Source organism: Columba livia, chromosome 2 (assembly GCF_036013475.1).
Source record: "Columba livia isolate bColLiv1 breed racing homer chromosome 2, bColLiv1.pat.W.v2, whole genome shotgun sequence".
In the NCBI taxonomy this organism is placed as follows: Eukaryota; Metazoa; Chordata; class Aves; order Columbiformes; family Columbidae; genus Columba; species Columba livia.
In genome coordinates, this window is record NC_088603.1 from 117,167,865 (window position 1) to 117,189,654 (window position 21,790).

Sequence of the window (21,790 nt, forward strand, 5' to 3'; positions counted from 1 at the left end):
GGTGGTTCGTAAGTTGGAGGAGAGGTCAGGCAGACATGAAGACATGGCCGTGGAAACGGCAGGGCTGGCTGGGCACTCGGGAAGCAGACCTGATGCAACGCTGCCCGTTTCTGGCTTTATGTTTCGGATTTGGTGCACGCCTGACAGGACTCCTCACCCGGCTGGAGAGGAGCTATGTCACTGAGCACCTCCTGCCTATCTCTTGGCCTTCACCTTGCCTGCACATGGACAACTTGGATGCCGCAGGACAGCACCCCTCATTGAGCAGCAGCACCGGCACAGGGGTAGGGCTACCAAAAGAAATGATGCAAACAGGAGGACAGGAATGCTGCTAAGTGCCTTCAGCTCAGCTGACAAATTAAATAAGATCATTTAATTTATCTGTCAATGGGCAGATAGAAGCTGATGGCATTTATTGCTCTGCATGGTCGGGCAGCAAATTGTGCATCTATGTTTTTAGCCCGATTTTCTATGGAAACAAAGCTTATTTGATTACGCTGTATGTGTATCCATGTCTGCCTGCGTGTTGTCTCCTCAACAACAACCGTCTGGCTGATTTCACTCTAATTTGACAGAGGGTGTAGGTGTTAGAAGCAATCAAGTGTCTATACGCTTCCTGAGAGTATGTGACAGGCCAGAAGCAAGACAGCCCATAGTGGCCCCAAAAATTGGAAAAGCTGCAGAGGTCACATCTTATGAAACATCAGAGACCCTGCACGGACAGGCTTACATTCTCTGACCCTTCTGCGTCCAGCAGCCACAAGGCACAAACCAGCAGGATGCCTGGCATGGATACTGGGGGTGCTCACATGTCCACTCATCTGTCCTTGTGCATCACTGACAAATCCATTAACAAACTGCTTTCTGTGTTTTTTTCAGTTCAGGTTTAAAAAAACGGAGGTAGGTACAACTTGCAGGCTTCACCATTTCAACTAGGATTTCATTGACATTATTCTGTACATGTACTCCTGGTTTCATCCACACAGTGTCACTATAAGGAGCAAAAATGAAAGTGTCAGCATGCTTCACTCTTCTGCTTGGATGTGTATATTCACTCAGTTGCTCCTGTCACATGTATTTTAAGCTTTTTGTTTTTTTACTTTTCAATGATACAGTGTGCAAGGGGCATGTTGTTAAGTGATGACTCTTAAAACTGCTGTAAAATATGATTCAGATTAAAATATAATACAACAATCTTTTCACGACAGCTTTCCTCACAAAACTGGGAAGAGACTATCTATTCTAATGAGATAAATAAAATCCACCTCAGGATCAGAATATGGAAAAGACTACAATTATTTTGTGGTTTTCTTCAGGACTGCAAGTACTTGACATTCACTGGTCTCTGAAATGCTTTCCCTTCACACCCCTTCACTTAATAATCAACCCAACTAACTACTCCTAAGTACACACACATAAAATGGAAGAATTTCTGATTTCCACAGATGATGAATTTATGCCCTGAAACAAGAAATACAACTAACAGTTGGAGGTTTAAACCTACCAGTGCTATTGCTGATCATTGCAATATCTGAACCTGATTTCAGAGTCACTGTCAGAGCTAATGCTTTGCTTTTTAAAAAATAAAGTTGTATTAATAAGGGTTAAAACTACTATTATTAAAGTCAAAGACATAAAATGTGATATTGTTTCATCTCTTTCTCTGTGGCTTCTTTTCTCCATTCGCTCAGCCTCACCTGCTCACTTCCACCTGTGCTATGCCTTATTTTTTGCTGGTCTTTAAGCAAAATCTTTCCATTCAGGATGTAAGAAAAAGGATGTTTTAAGTGTTACTATATTCTACACACGTCATCCAGCTCTGGGCTGAGCTGGCAAGATCCAAGAGTACTCCGACTGAGGCGTCCAGCTCATTCCACAAATTCAGACACGTCCACTGCAAAACTCACTCCTTCGCCAGATCTAGTCTAACAGAACTGCTCTCCAAAAAGCATCCCATTGTTATTGTACCATCAGGCAGATGTGTATTTCAAAAGCCAAGGAGTCATTTGCTGCTTCTCTAAACAACACACACCTGGAAATAGTACACACTTTTTGAAAGCATGTGTTTTTGAGATGTTCTTCAAATGAAAATAAACCAAACTTGGCTTTAAAGAAAAAACACGCTGATGGCTCTGAGTCTGTAATGGGATTAGACTTTTCTTTATAGCTCATGCAGTAAAATCAATCAGATATGGATTTTAGCATATAAGATAAAAGTTTACTCATCAAATATTTCATACAGATTTTCAACTTCAGAATATACTGTCTGTGAATGAGACCCACATTTACCTGGCAGCCATTTCAAAGGAGCTATTATAGTCTATCCAGCCAATTATTTTCAGACTAAAATTCCTAAGCAGGTTTTGACTTGATGGACCATAATGACTCAGAAAAACCCATTAAATAGTCTGTCTTGTCAATGATGCCTGCATTATGCCAGCAGAGACAGGGCATGACCCTGTACTCCTAGGGGAAAAAAAATAGCATGTTGACTTTAATGGGAACTTTATCTGACTAGAGGAGCTGTAAAAGGAAACTGCATAAAACCTCTCTCTTGTTTGTAAGATCTTCTAAAAACTGGGCCAGACCATACCTCTAAAGGCTACAAAAACTCTGAGGAAGTAATGAAGGATGAGTAAATAAACCATTAAAAACATTTTAGAAAGTCACTGGAAAATTCCTGTTTTCTAACAATAGCCCAAATACTTAGGAGCCTTTAGAGAAAAATAACGGGCAAGCCCATGAGTTATGTATCCTGAACAAAAGAGGTGACAATTAACTTTGCCATAGTAAAGACCCTTGCAGAAGGAATGATGTATGAGTTATTTAAATTGCATTTAAATAACACTGTAAGGAGCTGGGATGCTAATGCATTGCGGTTTATTACCAGGCAGCTGCTAAACTATCACAATGTCCAGCAGAGTTTCTGACTTGTGGCTGAAGGCGGCAGCTTCCACCAGAGCACATGGCAAGTCACATTCAGCACCTGTGATTATAAACTCATTTTCTAGTGAAACACAACTCGACACTTTGGAGGTGGAAAAAACTCCTACTGTCTGCTTTCTCCAACCCCCAACTACCTACTTCTGCCTTCTGAGGTTTGTCAGCCAAATAAACCTAACCGTTCAGCCAGCCACATATGCCCGTCAAGAGTTTGCTTGCAGATACCCAGAGGGCCTAATTAGGACACAGATTAGGCTCCAAAGAAGAGCTTCAAGCTCCGTACAACCGCTAGTCAGCCTCCCAGTTCACTGAGGAACATAAGACCTATGAGGAGAGGCTGAGGGAGCTGGGGTTGTTTAGTCTAGAGAAGAGGAGGCTTAGAGGTGACCTCATCACTCTCTATAACTACCTGAAGGGAAGTTATAGCCAGGTGGGGATTGGTCTCTTCTCCCAGGCAGTTAGCAATAGGACAAGGGGGCATGGGCTTAAACTCTACCAGGGGAAATTTAGGCTGGATATTAGAAAGAAATTCTTTACAGAGAGAGTGGTCAGGCATTGGAATGGCCTGCCCAGGGAGGTAGTGGACTCGCCGTCCCTAGAGGTTTTTAAACTGAGATTGGACATGGCACTTAGTGCCATGATCTAGTAAACGGACTAGAGTTGGACCAAGGGTTGGACTCGATGATCTCTGAGGTCTCTTCCAACCCAGTCGATTCTGTGATTCTGTGATTCTGTGAGGATGACCTGCACGGCGACACTCAATCTCAGGCACAGCTCCTCTCTCCCCCGGTGCCAACACCTGGGCTGGTGGTGACTCAGTCCAGGGAGCTCAAGCAAAGGGAAAGGTGTTCTTTTGTTTTAAGGTAAATAACCCAGTCGTGGGGTCACTCCGCAGCGCTGGCAGGAGGGAGGAAGGGAGAAGCCAGAGACTATGATAAATTGTGAACCTCTTCTTATCTCTATGCATATTGCTAATGTTATCAGTTCACTCAGCTCCAACAGGGAGCCTCCTCAGATCTGTTCCACTTGTGCTTTTTCGTGCAGGGGTACAATGCAGCATTTTTGGGTGACAGGCATTACACATGGGCCTGCACATGGATTCAGATCAATCAAACTGAATCCTGGACAAAAGCCCTTCGAAAACCCCACGGACTGACACTTTACCTCCGGAAATCTGAAGAGACAGGCATATTTCCATGCATCTCATAATACACACCTTGAACTGCAAAGTCACACGGGGTTCAGTATATGACTGCCAGACGCCTGAGCACTGGCGCAGCCAACAGAAAAAGATCTGTAGCGCTGACAGCACAAGGAATGAGCAAAGTGTCTTGGGAAGACCTTGTGAGATCTCTTGTACATTGGATCCATGAGAAGATGGGTGTCAAACTGAAAGATGGACATTCAATGCTCTTTCATGAAACACTGTAACTTTGGATCTCACGCCTTTGAGATTTTCCTTATGAAAACATGCATAATTCAGTTCAGATTTGGGGCACTTTTTTCCTGCCAGGGTAGGACTTGGGGTCCAGCGTTAAGTTTAAACCATCTTTACGGACCATTGCGCAAGTCCACATGAACCTCTGCACTTTGGTATACAATAAGATTAAAACATATGCTCCTCTAGTATGCATTGACTGCCAGCAACCTCACTCAAAGACTACCTAGGATTAAGAGTTCTCTGACAAGGTGAGTCATGTTGAGGAGAACTTTTCATGGCTGGCATGGTAAAACAGGATGGAGGCAACATGTGAAGGTTTCAGTTCCCTGTAAGATATCTGACTGTAATTACTGCTTGTTTACTGCAAACTCATCATGACACTTCAGTCAGGGGATATGACAGGACACTATGGAGACTTCAGAAAAATCCTTCAGACCGTACTCAGGCAACCAGTAATTGCACAAAGTCCACGGTTATTTTGCATGAGTTAACACTGCAGGATTTGGCATTTGGAGTTTTGAATTTGGGAAGTTTAAAAAAAATTGGGAGACAAATGGGATGCAACTTCACGCTGCAGTTTTATCTCAGTATTTTCAATGCTTCCGTATGCCTCCTTACTCCCAGAACTAAGACAAACTTCAGCTGCTCCTAGGATGATAAAACATATATTGAAAAACACATAGCAGGTTTTTACCTCTCTTGCATGGGTGGAAGTTGTATCCAGCTGTTAAACCTGGGATCGTATCGGCTAACAAAGTTTGTACTGTGTTTCCCTGTAAAGATAGATTATTTTGACACTCAGCCGTTTGTTTCATGTATTTAACATCATGATTGTAATATATATTACATATACTTTACAAGTTGACAGCTTTTATGAAGGGTTCCCCCTTTTACAACAATGTATGATTACACTATGTGTACAGTAATAATTCAACAAATGGGGCACTGCAAGGTTTGAATTAGCAATTGCTAGCAGTAGAAGGAGATAGAGATTATTCTTGCTCTCTGTAATACGATCTTGAAAATGTGTATTTAAATTTACTTATAGATGCTGTGGTACTTTCACAGCCACAATTAATCACAGCACTAAACAAAATTACTGCCCAAAAGAGGGCATCCCCGCAGTATTTTTATGACTAGAGTATTTTGTGTCAGGTAAAAGAATCAAAGGGAGAACATGTGCTTTTCTTCTCCTCACATCATCTCTGTGTGGAACACGGCAAAAAAAACCTTGTGCAAATAACCAGGAGCTGCATAAGCCATCAGCATGGGGTATGCAGTGTTTGCACTAAATGGTTTATTCTACCATGTACTTTCAGTGTTAAGTTAGAAGGAATTACACATGTGCATCGAAGGGGGAATACACTCTTAGATTTATTCCAAGTGTGTTAGCTAAAATAAGAAACATGAGCAACATACACCATCTAACTAGCTTATCCCTGCTGTCAAGCCCAAGGACTGTATTCATGTCTTCACGATATTAAGATTTCACCTTATTTTACATGCAGATTGACATCAAAGCAAGAAAATTGAAGCAAGAAGAGTGTACGGCAATTTCCTGCAACACCTGAGACTTCAACAGATGAGGATCTCGGAAACAGAAACCTTTGTTTATGTATGTGTGACTAAAAAATTGAATTAGAAGCTTCACAAGCCAGCAGAATAACCCAACTGTGTATGTCACAGTTCTATAAATGGTCACTGGGTATTCTACAAGGCAAATACTTTTGCATCAGAAAAGCCTCTGCAGGATCGGCTTGCTTTCTTGTTTCTTTCCACACTTACTTCAGCATGTGTAAACAGACCATCAAGATTGTAGGGAAGAATAAAGACACAGCTAGAATTTGTATTCGTAGTAATTTGAGATCATGTTCTACAAGAACATGAAAAGAAAGAAAGAAACCAGGTTGACCACTCCGTCTGGAAGCAAACTCGTTCCCTTGCTATGTTATAAGCATGTTCCATATGAGGAGGGTAAGGCAGAAGACTGACAAGTAACGCAACATTCCCCTTCAAATCCAGCGCGATGCCTAGTAAGGACCAAAGGTCTTTATGCTGAGCACCACTCAAATGCATCCCAAGACATAGGATGATATCCCCGTATGCTAAGGGCAACTGGTCATTTTGCCACTGGGTTTAGTAAAGAGAGGCTTTGCTCTTGGTCCCTATCCAAAATACTTTAGTCTATGCAGACAATTTAGTAAAAGAAGCATTGACAGCTATAGATTCAATAAACAGTGAAAGCAGTAACAGCAGGCATCTGACCATCACTGTTCAGGATATTTATTATTCTATTTCTGTTACAAAAAGCAGAATTTCAAAGCAATGTACGTATTGACTGTAAGTTTGGACTTCTAGTAGGAGTTTTTAATGCTGCTGTATTCACGACATCTTTCAGAGTTACTGGGGAATTCAGTGGTCACTCGTTATATAGCAGCTTTTTAATTATGTTATAGAAACATCTGATTTGGGGACCTTGGCCTCCTAACACAACATGTGTCACACACATATTCTCTACAAATATCACATACATAGATGATTGTATAGCATAGGGTAGAGAGAGATGGTTTAGTGACCCTGGAGTGGGAATACAAGATACAATCTGGTCACTTCACAGGAAGGAAGATGAAGTCAGACTAGAACAGTCCCAAAGAAGAGCCACTATGGTGGCAGGAGGAACAGAAAGTTTATCTTATGGCAAGAGACAAACAACTTGGCTTGTTGTACCATGGAAAACAAAAGCTAAAAGGGGATAGGAATGCCGTCTGTAATACATCACAGGAACAAATCTCCAGGAGGGGAAAAACTATTAAGCTAAAGGACAACTTTGGCATGAGAACAAGGTGATTCAAACAGTCAAAGAATACATTTTACTGGAAATTAGAATAAGGCTCCTAGTCATTTAAAGCAATTGGATTCTGTAACAGCTTTCCAACAGGAGCAGTAGGGGCTAAAAATCCAACTGCTTTTTGAAAGGTGCTTAGAAAATGTACAAAATGGGACTATATGATGCTTGTGAAGGCAAGAAAAGGACTCAATGACCTACTTAAGCTTCCTGGTGTAACTGGTGTGACTCCAGTTTAATTTTGGAATTCAGTTTGCAAGACAATTGTATCTATTATTTTGTCTTGCTCACCAGTGGGGAGGTTTACCCACATTAGGCACCTGCCGGAATGCCGAAACTCTAACAAGTGATTAGAAATCAGGATTAGCACATCAGGGCGACGGGACAAAAAGAGGCAGATGCTGCTGCTCTCTGCTTTCTACAGGAAGGTCTCTGCAGCCATGCCAAAAGGCAAAGGGCAATGACAGTTATGAAGGTTGGTTTTAATCCACGTCTGCGTTCTGCAGCCTGCTCTCATCAGCATTTACTCACGCAAGGTTCTCTTGTGACTGGAAAGACATAGCCATAGAAGTATGTAAAAAGAGAGAAAAAATGTATCCCGTGCTCTCTAGATGATTGGGAAGACACAGGAGCAGCACGGAGGGTACATGGACACTCCTCAGTGTCCATCCTGCTTCTCCAGAACCTGCAGGTCTGATGGCTGAAGACACGCATGGTGCTCCTTCCATTGCCCTCATCTCAAAGACAATTCTGTCCACTGGGAAAACACCTGGCACATTCTCATTCAAATCAAAAGCCCTGTAATGCTCTGGGCAAGAGAGTTCCAGCTAGGTCCACAGGAAGTCCCTTTGGTACTACGAGGATGGCAGACAAGGGCCTTTACATAAATTCAAGTGGGTATGTGTGAGCAGTTTCCATGTAGCTGCACATTTAGACCAAATCAGTTTCAAGAAAGAACTAGCCCAGTAATAGCACAGGATGCAGGTTATGATTTTCAAGAGTCTTTTTTGTGACAAATAAGATCCACTTCTTTTGTGGGCAAATTTGTAAAGAGATCAGTATCAGCAATGCTCCTACCTCTTTTATTCCTGTCTCCTCTATAGACAAATCACAGCTCTGGTATTCATAGAACAAGGAAGCTGTTAGACGTCTGATGATAATGTCTTCAGCTCAGGAGTTGATGTAGGTGACCTCAGAATTAAGGTACTATCCATCTCAAACTTGTGCTCAACTCCTCTCTCAGATGCAGGATATGTACCTGTTCTTACATCTCTCCATCATCTTGCAACTCAGTGTCCACATCCTCAAATTGTGGGTAATTATACTTATTTTCTTTCTTTCTTCCTTCATGTGACATGGCTATTTAATTATAAACTGTCTGGAACAAGGTCTGCCTCTTATTATCCATATGCCTACCACCAAGCACAACAGGGGCCCTCGGTTGTTGGATGTGGCTGATGCTCCTAATAATAATTGTCGTTAATGATACCATGCTATCTCCTGTTCAATATAAAGAAGATCCAACAACAGCAGTGAAGGGCTCTTCTCCCAAGACATTTAGTGATACTTTTAACTACAGCGGAAATATGCTTATAGGGTGGACTGGCTTGTTTGTCTCAGGTTTTAGGAAGTGAACAGATGTAACAATTTTCTATAATTTGGTTTAGTGCAGATGCTGAAATGGGGCATTCACAATAAAATATATGCAGTATATGTAATTTCAGCTGGATCCTCTGGTGTTTTAAAGTAAAAATGTGTACCTGCAAGCTGTTTTATGGTTTCTCAGTCATAATTATCTCTGTTACACAGACTGCTACAACTACAACTCTTTCTTCGTGTGCAAGCTTTTTAACAATGTCTTGACAATTCTGTGAATTTTGCAAGGCATGGTATTCTCCTTTTGCTTTGCTCAGAAGCCTGTTAAATTGTTTAATTTCTCTTTGCGGTAAATTTATGAAGTAATCAAATCAAAGAAGGTAGCAGCAGATAATCTATACAAGAAGCTCCTGCTCAAGACTAAAAAAAGGACTGGTTTAAGAATCTCAGAGTCTAGATAATTAACACATTAACAACTTTAGCTGCGAGTATCTGGTTTGACAATAGAAAGGAAGCATTCATCTACTGCAATTGCATTATTATATTATGACTGGAAGGAGACTGGAAATGAAGGTTAAAATTCTTAACAGCTGCTGCCTGGTGCATGCACTTGAAAGAGTCTGTTCTGCTGCCTGTGGCATTTCTCAAGGGATGTGGGAGCTGATGAATGACGGAGATGCTAATGCTAAAGTAACAGATATTTATTGCATCAATATCTAGAAGTAGCCTTTACTAGGTTCAACAATTAGGCTGAGGGTCCTCAAAATCCCTTGCTAATGACTACATCAGCTGACCTGATGGACAGATGAGGAAGGCTGATGCTGCCTTTTAATATTCTGTACATACCATTAGGGTTCCACTGGTCTTCTCCTCCCAGCACAAACAAGAAGTTTTCCACTTCCACGACGCAGTGATGGGCACTGTTATATGGCATAACTGCAAGCAAAGCAAGAATTCTTTGTCAGCTCATGATCCCATCAGGTATTTCCAAAGGTACAAAATACAGCACTGGGATTACATCTGTATGAAACAACAGGGGAATGCATCACCCCAAGCACATATGTCCACTGAATTAGCAGCAGACAAAGCCCCTTATCAGCAATCTTAGCATTATGCATTCTTACAAATAATTGAGGAAAAAAGCTGGAACTCTGGTCTCTCAGTGACCCCCCCACCTGCCCAACTGCCATATATGCTGCCCTAAAAACAACTGGTAAAATGAAGTGAAGTTGCCTGATATTTCTCTGAAAACAAGCAGATGCTAGGAATCCAAATATGCTAGACGACATTAAAACAACCCTCAGCCCAGCTTTGTTCTGCTGGTAATGTTTCCACAAGAAGAGTCAGTGTGTTCAGTAGCTTTCTATTACACAGCAATGAACAAGCTGCATTTCCATACAGTTTTAAGTTTTTAAATTAAGGTCCTGCTGATTTAATGCCTTTTCCAAATGTATACGCTTAATTTCCTGTACAATGTCATTAGCAGCACAATCACACATTTTCTATTCATCTAATCAGGAAGCCCTTTGTTAACAAAGATCAAAACTGTGGCATTAGGTTTGCAATATCCCTTTTTTTTGGAGGTGTCGCGTTTACTACGGACCAACTACAGTCACAATAATCTATTTTTTCAAATTTCTATCTTCCACTGCAAATGCTAAGAGAAAAAAATAAAGGCACTTGTATCTATAATATGCACATATCATTGTGGTGTGCCATACAGCGCTGTTGTGATATTATATGGTAAGTGTAAACTTACACAGCATTAGTTATCATGCCACATAAAGTAGTTTTGGCCCAGTGATACCAGTAGGAAAAATGATGTCCTTGTTCAGCTCATCATATGGGCACCTTAAATCTAGGTGAGGACAAATGGGGAGGTGATGTGCATGTACAGGCAGGGAACTTATTGCTTGACACGGATCAACAGAGCACTTAGGAAACCAGTGCAGTGGGAAATCAATATGACTCAGGGCCAGCTCTTACTTTGTGCTCTTTTGCCAATGCCAAAAAATAAAAAAAAAAAAAAGAAGAGGCAGCCTATCTCACACTTGGATTATTTTGGGTGATATATCTCTCATTTCATTTGTTTTATTATCTTTTATTTTTCTCAGAATGCAGTTGTGCAGTATAGCATATGCAAATAATAATAAGAAGAAATATGCGCAGCTTTGTTATTTAGGACACATTTTCTTAGAGATCAAGTGGGTTCATTTAAGCTTCTTACTGAAGTTTTTGCCAAGGCAATGATGAATAAGTAAGGTACATTTTTAGTTTCTAGTAAAGGTCGAATATAATTTTCATAGTCTGTGCTCTTACAAGTCACGTAAGTGAAGCAGCTCTTAAACTGGGCAGCCAGGTACACTGAAAGTTCATTAATTAAGGTTATTTGTTACTACTATACTTTCTATAACTGGTAAGTAATCCTATACTAGGCACTGTATAAGATTTTATACTATCTACAGATTCCTGCAGTGGGATGAAAGAATGAAAATATTTTTGTTTTCTTCCTACCCCCCATATAATATTTATATCATTCTTTAAAATCAGATATTTTCCCTATTTAAAACTATCTCCCTCAAAAACACAGTACTTTCCTTGATCTTGTGGATACTTGTAACACATAATGAATTTGTGTCTCCCATGGGAAACTTGCTGTCTTCCTTAGATACTTTTTGGGACCCCTCCTCTCAAGAAGGATCAGTCCACAGAGGCTTCAATTCTTACCTCACCCAATGCTCTGCTATGGTTTAAAATTACGTCCAAGGCATTGGTTGTACTCTCAGCCAGGGTCTTCCTTTGGTCAGCCTGGAGAGAGCTGGCATTTATCAGAACTGTACATGCATGTTTTTCACATGTTTTCATTTTTACAAACAGTTTTGTTTATTTATCCTCTATATTGACACAAACAGGGCCAGTAGAGGAAGAAATTATGTTTTAAGCTTTTCTGCTGTTCCCATGCATATAAACTATGCAGAAAGACTCCCTCACTTAGGATGATAATTAAACCTTGAAAACTAAGGGCTTAATCCTGGCTCCTACTTAACTTGATGGCAACATTCCCACTGATAGGGGATTGGGCCCAAATGACCCAAAATACCATCCATAACTCACGGGAAAGCTAAAGGGAAGCTTGCCTTAGAAAGGAGGGTAGTATTTGGGCTTCAAAAGGAAAGGTGACTGCAATAAAACACTGCAGACCTTTACTATGACCTTTATTTCTCACAGAGCTTTGGGGAAAATCTGTTCTTGGTCTCATGAATCTGCCCATGGGGTTGGAGGGTGATGGACAAAACAGGAAGGACGGAGCAACATTGTGGACATCGAAGAGAGAGAGAGTTTTGTCACTGAAATAATGAAATCATGAACATCTCAGTCTTTCTTCCCCACCATTTTCAGGGTCCCTCAGAATTATAAGAGATCCACAGAAATCAAAACTATGGGAACGAACAATTTTTTTTTACTGCTGTAAAACACCTCTTGAAAGCACCAGAAAACTTGTGCTGTAAACTGTAATTCTTTATGAACACACAGCCATACAAGACGTAACTTTTCACAGATATAGTCAAAATTACATGGCAATGAGTGTGCTAAATTCAGTCTCTGGAAGAAACAGCCTCTGAAACTCACTGGGCTTGCCAGGGTGTATCAGGAAGAATTTGGCCCATCACACAGTCTGGCCAAGCTGCTGCTTTCATTAATTTTATATGAGCCTTTGTCTGCTGTTTTCCTTTAATAACGTGAAAATCCCATCTTCTCATTTTTCGGTTTCAACCCAGTGGAACACCTGTCTGCCCCACAAAAAGGGTATTTGAAGAGAAGTTTGTACGCCACGCTCAAACACAGCCCGGTGTGAGTTTTTAGCGTGTCAGTCAGTGAGTTAGAGGGAAAGGGTAAGGAGAAGCTAATCAGGATGAAATGAGATTAAAGGCTGTCTAATTTTACAGCAACTGTGATCCATCAGCCACTGTGAAAGTGACAGTGGAAATGAATGATGGAGACAGACAGGTGGGGCTGTACATTTCACTGATTTATCCTCAAATGCACTGGGCCTTATTTTATTGAGTGAACATGACCGCATTTATCATGACTGTCATCTAAACCCACTTCCCTCCATTTAAAAAGGTCACTTTACTAGGAGGGAGTAGGATAGAGGCACTTTCAAAACAGATTTAAAATTTAATAACACATGTTTATAAAACCCTGTGCAAGAATTCTCAACTTTATTAAAGACCCATTTTAAAGGAAAGAGAAAAGACTATTAAAAAGAGGAGAAGATGGAAAAAAAGCCATGGTCATCTGAGAAACATGCTTAGGTACCATGGCAATAGATGCCAGCGAATTATAGGAGGCAGACAGATATAAACAGGCTAGTTGGAGCGGGCAGAAACCACCCCCTGAAACCCTTGCCCTTCACACACACTTCCAAGGCTTTGGGGGTCCATAGTTAACAAGCTTGTGTTTCCCTGGAACAAAAGCACAAAGGAGTCCAAGCAGCTTTACAGAGGACAACACCCTCACCAGCACCATGCCCATGTAATTTACCTAAGATTGGTAGCAGACCCTCGGTAAGGTGGGAAGCAGTTTCTCAGGTACAGATATGTAACATGCAGAGATTTCTAGGTCAAAACCAAACAGGTGATTTATCCTTGAGAATGTTCTGGAAGGCAGTGGAGTCCAAGACTGCTGTTGTTTGCTAAGAAATACTTCATCACACAAACACCAGTGACATTGCGCGGAAGGTGACACTTGGGGACGTTCTTCAGACGCAGATGCAGGTGGAAGACAGTAGCACTCTACATATCAGGATAGCTGTCCCAGGCAAAAAATCCTCACATATGCCATACCTTAGTTAATAAAAGGTACCACATAATGTTCTGGGACCTACTTTCAAAAGCAGAGCCGACAGCTTATAAATGTTCATGAAACCAAACATTCTCAACCATGAAGCCTATGAGGTCAGCCAGATGCAATGATGCTCTAAAGACATCTCCAGCTTTCGTATGGGGGGGACAATGACACAGCTCACTCATCTAACAAACAATAGTGTGTGCTGTTTGTCTTACCCTGTGTTTTTCTTAGTTTCTACCAACATTTGCACATTTAGGAAACAGCATCTGGTTGTTTTCCAACATTAATCAAGGGGTCATCAGCTCTTCCCTTCTTACAACCCACCTTCCCCTGTCTATCGTCACTTCACCACTAACTAGCAGGGAAGAAGGGGGAACAGGAATGACATTTCTCAAGACAGAAGGAAGGATGAGCTGTGGTCCCAGGAGATCTGAAAGCTGTGATACAGCCCATAGCCATTCTCCTGATGTGCTAAAAACTCCTTTCAGAAACTGCACTTGATTCTCCTACTCAAAGTTAAAAAAAAAAAAAATCCACAGATTTTTCACCGCCCTGAACCATTCAACTGCTTGGGATGCAGGAGTTACCATGAAGAAAGCCAAGAAATCTCTGCCTCAGGTATGGCACAGCTTGAGCATAGCCCCTCCAAGACTCAGTATGCACCCAGAAATTGTGCTTATCACCTCTAACGACCTGTGCAGACGACGCAAGAGAAGAGTGTGTTTCCAGAACAAGGATGTCATTACCAGAGGACACACGGAGTCAATAATGACTTTCCAAAGCCTAACCTGTTGGCTACGCAACATGCAACTACTGATACTTGAGAAATGGCCATTTTCACGTCTCTCTAGTGGGCAGAGTAATGTAAGAAGATGTCTTTTTTAGTCCTGGAGGCACCTGCAAACTCACTTTAGGAGACTGTGATTTGCTCATCGCAGAGACACAATACTAATTTCATTCCCAACTCTCTCCCTAAAATGCTGGCCAGACCACAGCTGGTCTTGTTATTTGCAGAGAACAGAATATCAGATACTGTTCACCTTTCTTTGGTTCATACATCATTTGCAGGAAGACTAGGCACTTATTACCCTATGTTACTTGTTACTTCTCACCAAGGAGGTTACTTAAATAAACGCTAGGACTCCTCTGTGAATTGCTCACTTCAATTGTTTGTTATTTACTAGCTGTGGGGAAAGACTGACCACAGTAAGTATGAAATTCTAGCCTTGGTGAACATGGTGCAAGTTTTGCCATTGACTTTAAAGGCATTGGGTTTTAAACCACTGGTATTTTCTGCTCAAAAGATAAAGAAAAAAAGTTAGAATAATCAACAGTATAAGGCAAATACTTATGGCCAAACTGCACCCCTCACCTCAAACTAAAGCAAATACATGTTAAGTATTTTTTCTAGTAACACACCGATGTCAATCTTGTGTCTGAGCTCTGGTCAGTGGGTAAAGCCTGGGACAATCCAGCAGCAGTCACCATAAACAGAAAATCCTAAAATGATCAGCATGAAGCACTGCACCTCAAAGTCATATATGAGAACAAATAACTGGTATAAGCTCTGGTCCAGTAGCACTGCAGAGAACTTCATCAGCTCAGCTAGAAACTTCACCACCTCTTCATCCCCGTGCCAGTCGTGTGGCACCTCCACCCAAACCATCACAGGTAGGATGTGCATAGGGCAGCTGAGTTCATCTAGGACACAGCCCCTACATCAACTGAGGCTGCAGGATAGCAAAGGTAAAATGCCACCCCAAACCTACCTTCAAGTCAAGACAACATAAGTACTAAGAGTTATCTGAGCAAATGAAAGTCCTTGGAATGACTCACAACATAGTCAATGGTATTTAATATAATTAAGATATTTCATATTAATTATGATATTTCACATTACGAAGATATTTCTTATTAATGGAAATACCAATATTTTCATTCAAATGTCAGGAGTTATTCTTTCGATACACTCTCTGGAATAATGCCAGCCAGACTTTTTCAGCAGGGTTCTCAGTTTAATTGTTTTAATGGGCCAATTTTTCACACGTGAGCATCTGAAATAAGACACTTAAATTCATGCTGATGCACCAGATCAGGCAAACTTAGCATCAGGAATAGCTGGCATGGTCGACTCCGCCCTGAAATAAATGGTTTTAAAGTTACTTGGATGCAAGTTCTCAGTACAGACCTGTCTGCTTCCATGAATGAAATTCACCCTATGGCAAAAGGTTCTATTGGGTTTTCAGCAACACATGCATTTGCCTGTTTGCAAGAACAAATTTTACCCATGTATTTTAAAAGCTGTATGCACCCATCTGGATTTCATTTGAATAACAAAATAAAGCTGCTTACTTGGATCAACAGCATCTGAATAAAGGAGGAAAATACTGTATTTTCACGTTAAAAACGGATGTTCCTGTACCAAAATCCTGACACGATCCTCTCCATGCAATATATAGCAAAGCTATGCACACTCTGCTGCCCCTCCCATGGAAATGACCCCGTGCAGCTGAAATGCTGATACAGGATCTGAGGAGCACATATAAATGAATACACCCAACTTCTTGGCATGACGCAGAGCAGGCGAATGTAATGCTCAATCCTGTGGGAAGGTTCAAAGCAATAATTTCTCTCTTTTTATTATCCTCTGCCTACCTGTCAACCTGCTGAAGGCTGCTCCTGGCCACCCAAATGCTCCAACAATTCCCACAGATGGTTTATGAGGAGGCACTTGTTGTGTACCACCCTGAGTTATGCAACGCTAGCTCAGTGATGGTTGCTCCCCAGTGGAATATGCTGTGTACCTACTCAGGCCTGGGTTTATGGTCTCTAAAGTAGAGCCCAACATATAGTACAGGGAAATGACATCTCGTCACACTGTAACAGTCGCATGATGAAACGTTCCTGCGTGACATTTTGCACAACAAAATCTCCTCATGGAGAAAATGATGAATAGTCCCTGATGGGAGAAAACCACAGATTTACCAGAAAGTTCCAGAAAGAAATACTATTTTGTCCCACTGGAGGCTTTCAGATCCTCCAAGATGGCAGCTCAAGGACATGTATTCCCTTTTCTAAGAGAGCCACAGGACAGAAGACCCCGACCAGGAGTGGTGTGTCAGTGCCCAGGTGTTTGTGACCAGTTGCATCCATTTGTGACTCAATTTTTACCCAACCTGGAGATGCATGCACTCTGTAGTCTCCCCTGAGGGTAACCTTCCAAGCTCAGCACAACCACAACCACTTCTTGTGTTCTCCTGGCAGGATCCTGCTCAGGGACCCATGTCTTTAAAAGAATTCATCACATGCAGCAAGATCTTACTTGGCCCCCACTGTCCCAGAAGTTGAACCTTTCACTATTTTCTTTCTTGGTCTCAGCACTTATCCTAATCTCCACTCCTGATCAACACATTTTTTAAAGGAAACAAAGGGTTTTTTCTTCCTGACAGGTCTTGAAGCCATTCCAGAAGATTAATTAAAATGTGATATTCCCTTCTGAAAATTCTACATGGAAGAGGGATGTGCCCATATTTCACCATATTAGAACAGCACTTTTGATACACTTTAGTTCACTGATAACAGATAAATTGAAACCTTCAGAATTGCACGGCTATAGATTTTTTTACTTTTTCCTTTGAAATACTTCAGTATTCGCAAACAAAAGGTTTTGTTTACAAGAGAGTCCAGCACATACGTAAAGCACTAAACATAAAGCAGAAGAGGGTGGAAGGATCTATCCAGTGCTTACCACCAGGAAAAAAGCTTAAAAAATCCTTTCTTTCTCAGAAGAGATATACCTTGTACGGGTATCTGAAGGTAAGTCTGAAACTTCCAACATGCCAAACCTCCTGTATCCCCAAGCACAGCACGTAGAAGCACAAATGTCCATGTGGTATTACATTAATGTACCCAGGCTGCCTAAGTAAAGCTCAGGTGTTGCTGCCAGGGACCACAAGAAGGTTCTGAGCTCATCTTTAATAGACAGGCCACTCAGATAACGGATTGCCAGGGTGCTGAGGGCACCAACACGGCTCAGTGACCCTGACCCCCAACACCACTTGCCCATGGACGCATGAGCCCTATTTCAGCTCAGGCCTGGGCACCCAGATATGGCCTGGATAGGCCCCATGTAGGAACACTGTGGCACATCTTCAAGTCCTGTCTTTGGCCTTGTCTCCTGGATGGACTTCGGACACATGTTGAGGCCTGTCCTCATGGAGCTACCAGCCCCTCCACACACTGGCACAGAGGCAGGAATGCTGCTGTCTGAGCAAGGAGAGCATCCCAGCCTTTCCCTCAGTTCTGCATATCCCTATCAGCACCCTGAGAAAAGAGGCACTTGGAGATACCTTGCCAAAGCTTAACGTTCTCATCATGAATGTAGTCATTCAAGTACCAGGAAATTAGTGTTTTACTGTCGACACCTTTTCCACGTTGGACAGAAAGGAATACAATGTATATTTTCTCAGGATGGGCAATAAAAGCCCACTGTAGAATGTAGTCACCACTGGGCAAAAAAATACAGAAGGAAACACAGGAATCAATCTACATAAGTCAAGTAACACCAAAGACTGGTTTCTCCAACCAGGCAGAAATGTTGTTCTCCTAGATTCTCCCCACAGATTAGCTACCAAGGAAGGGAAATGGCAGACTCACAGGCAATACTTCTATAAAATTGGCACAGATCACTTACTTCGTAAATCTATACACAGAAGATGAAATTGGAATGTAGTTCTGAAAAAAAAAAATCCTTAAATAGATTTGGACTAAATTTATGTTAATTTTCTTTTGCTTTCTATAATAACAGTAGTTTAATATTTTCAGAAAAATTGCTGTGAAAAATGTTTTGTGATGCCTAATCATAATGACCAGAAAAATTCACTCCATATGAGCACTCATACCATAAATTTTGTTCTGTCTCCTCAAAGACTTTCTGTGGATTTAGAAAGCATCTAGCCAGGAAACAGACGCAAAACTGTGTTTCTTAAAATTGAATATGGAGCTGAATGTCCTAGCACTAGCAGCTGCTATTTTAATCAAGCAGTGTCAAAATTCATGGTCTAAACCATGTCCACACAGAATCACAAATAATTCACAAATCACACACTAGTACATGGTCATGGACTGCTGACAAACAGGATGAAAGGTCGGGTTCATTTAAATCACTAGCCATGTCAGGACTGCAGGATTTGATGTCTACAGTAGAGTAAATTAATTATGATTAATCACAAACACTTAAAGTATACAAAACTAAGTATCCTCAACTGGCCTGCATCTTTTGTTGAAGAAGCTAATTTTGCAGACAATGTTCTTCATTAAAGTATCGTTTTCCATTAGTTAAGTGAAGAGAAGCGAGGACTGAAACACAGTCTGCACAAATGAAACTAGGACTCCCTGTGCTAGTAACCATGCCTTGGACCAGGTTCTGGTGGAGACTGAATTCAAGGAGGGAATGAAACTGAAATGGACAGGGATGCATTGGGCCAGGTTGGAGGGGATGTGGCAGAAGAGACCAAGACTGGAGGAGGAGCTGTCAAAATCAGCAAACACAGCAGCAAAGACTGATCCAGAGCCCCAAGTCCTGCACTCTTCACACTCTCCTGCTGTCAGCACATCTGGGTGCAAACCTGTGCTGTTTACACCACTTGGTTACCCAGGCATAGAGCCTCCTCTGTCACCAGCAACCACCTGAATTCAAAAGGCGGAGATGTGTACAGAAGGTCTACAAAGCCAGCCTACATGATGCACTGTTTCTCAGCATACCCTGAAAAGACAGTTTCACCTCCAAGTCTATGAAAATGCTGAGGAGATTTGGGACTCTCAGAAGTTACGGACTGCGTTTATGAGAAGCTGCAGTGCGCATCTCCTCTGGCACCTCTGGTCCTTAAACAGCTGACCATGACACTTCCAAACTACCCATCTTGCTGAAGGTTCAGTCCCACGAACACCGGAGACCTGCAGAAGCTGCCACTGCAAGAAACATTTCTGCCATTTCTCGTCCCAGGTCCCATCACTCCTTGTGATGGCTGATGCATGCATGCAGCCAAGCAATCAACAAGCAAGAAACCACACTGTTATTTTAAGGTGCATTGAATTTAACCCAGATGTGTTCCCCACTAAGCTTCCCTGCCTGGCCTCACAAATTGGAGTTAGCGGGAGTGCGAGGCCATGGGAAGGGAAGGACTGATGTACCAGCAGCAGCACAGGCTTGCAACAGCTTCTACAACCTCAATACACAATATCAAACCATTTAAATGGGTCTAACCCAGTGTTGCTGTGGTCCTGCTCTTCATGCAGCCCAGGCAATCCAAGTCTCTCTTTGTGCAAGCACAGTCTCCCTGTGCTTGCACCCCTCAGTGAACCCTTTTCAAAGTAATAATCTGGTGAAAAATAAACCAGAAAACAAGAAAGTATATTTCCATTTTGGTTTAATGCCCTGAGCAGGCTCACTCGTGATTTGCAGCGTTGGTATGAAGGAGGAGACAGGACTATGGGATGGGGTTTGGGTGGAAAGGAACTTGAAACAACAGCAACAGCTTCATCTACCATGTGGCCATGCAGGAGATGAAGCTGCCTTACGAATGAACTGGGTGACAGTGAACAAGACCTCTGATTGCAAGAGGTTGCTTCACTTCTGGAAGGTGTGTAGGGAGAGGCTGGGGGGTTCAGGAGCAGATGGGCTATCTCACAGTTAAGGCACCTGTGCCCTGAGCTGGAGAATGTGATCCTGTCCCTGACTTTGCCACAGGATTTTACTGTAGTGCTACACAAATCCCTTAAGATATTTTTTCCACAGCTACCTGTTTCCACTGTTCTGAGAACACTGATTATGTGTGTTTCATTTCTGGAGAGCCTGTTCTGATCCCTGTGTCTGATACGCAGGAGCACTCTGTGCTCGCTGCTGTAACTGAAGTAGCTGGGAGAGGCAGTCTGGAAAGCAGGGTGTGAGGGGTCTTGAAATGGGCACCCCAAACTAAAGGATACCTTTGACTTCCACCTCCTTGCACCTCCATTCCTCATCTGCAAAATGGGAACAACGACGGACTACGCTCCTCACAAAGAGGATAGTGCAAAAACACTGTAACATGTCAATGAAGCAACTGGCCCCTGTTTCTTATGAACACTATAAAGGAAACCTTGTGAAAAAATGGTCTTCATAAGATTTTAGTGGCACGTGATGGACACGATCTGCTTGCTGAACAACAGAGAAAACAAAATAGCGTGAGGAGAAATTCAGCACAGTCCCTTCTGTGCACTGACATGTGACAAAGAATAGTGTGTGATATCATTAGAGATTGTATCTTAATGCTTATGCAAACAGAGGCCAAATTAAGGTTGCAGAAGCAGCTTAATTCTCACATTTCCTAACTCGAGAGGGGCTGGTATCGCTGTCTGTCTCATGCTCCTTCCAAACTTGGTGCAAGTCCCTTGTGTGTGATCCACCCCAGGTCTGACAGGCAGCCAGCGCCTTCTTTACCCTGTAGCTGCTTCAGCATCTCAGGATCACCCAGGCAGTCGCTCTGGAGTCCCAAGTCTACCCAGCCCACGGCAGGAGTTGCAGGAGCCCTCCTCACCCTCCTCCTTCTCCTGCCGCATTTCCTTCCCGCCGGCAGTTTGAGGCTAAGCCACTAGATGGGGTGCGGGGTGCTCGGCTCCCCCCTCCCCCGGGAGAAGCATTTCAATCATCTTTTGGCTTCAGGTTTTGCAGCCAACCAAAAAACCAAAAGAGGTGAAACGCAGCACAAAAAAAAAAAAAAAAAAAAAAGAAAAAAAGGACATAGCCAGCTTCCTCCCAAGCAGTTAACTTCTGCTTGTTCCTCGTGTTCGGTGTGAAAGGGAAGAAATCAAACGGAGTGTGCAAACCCTGTCGAATGCTCGGCGCATCAATCCTGGCGGGTGCTGAGCCCCCCCGGCTCCCACTGCCTGCCATGGGCACGGCGGGTGCTCAGGCCCTGGCACCGGTATCAGTCATACCTGCTTTGCCTCGTCGTGTCTCAGCTCCCCGAACCCAGACTGCGCGGGGATCAGCCAGCGAATTCTCTGGCAGTCCGCACACATCTGCTTTTCTACTCCGTGCGCCAGTCCCAGCAAAATACAGCAGGCACGGTTCCCTT

General features: G+C 42.4%; 1 protein-coding gene across 5 annotated transcripts in view; it reads right to left on the minus strand.

Annotated features, from left to right (window-relative positions):
- KLHL14 (kelch like family member 14) overlaps positions 1-21,790 on the minus strand; it is a 67,441-nt gene that overhangs the window by 8,014 nt on the left and 37,637 nt on the right. For all 5 annotated transcript variants that reach the window (XM_065053426.1, XM_065053425.1, XM_065053424.1 and 2 more), the window contains 2 exons: positions 9,672-9,761; positions 5,079-5,157 (listed from right to left, as the gene is read on the minus strand). In XM_065053426.1, coding sequence (XP_064909498.1) covers positions 5,079-5,157; positions 9,672-9,761 — 169 coding nt within the window. The remainder of the gene's footprint in view (positions 1-5,078; positions 5,158-9,671; positions 9,762-21,790) is intronic.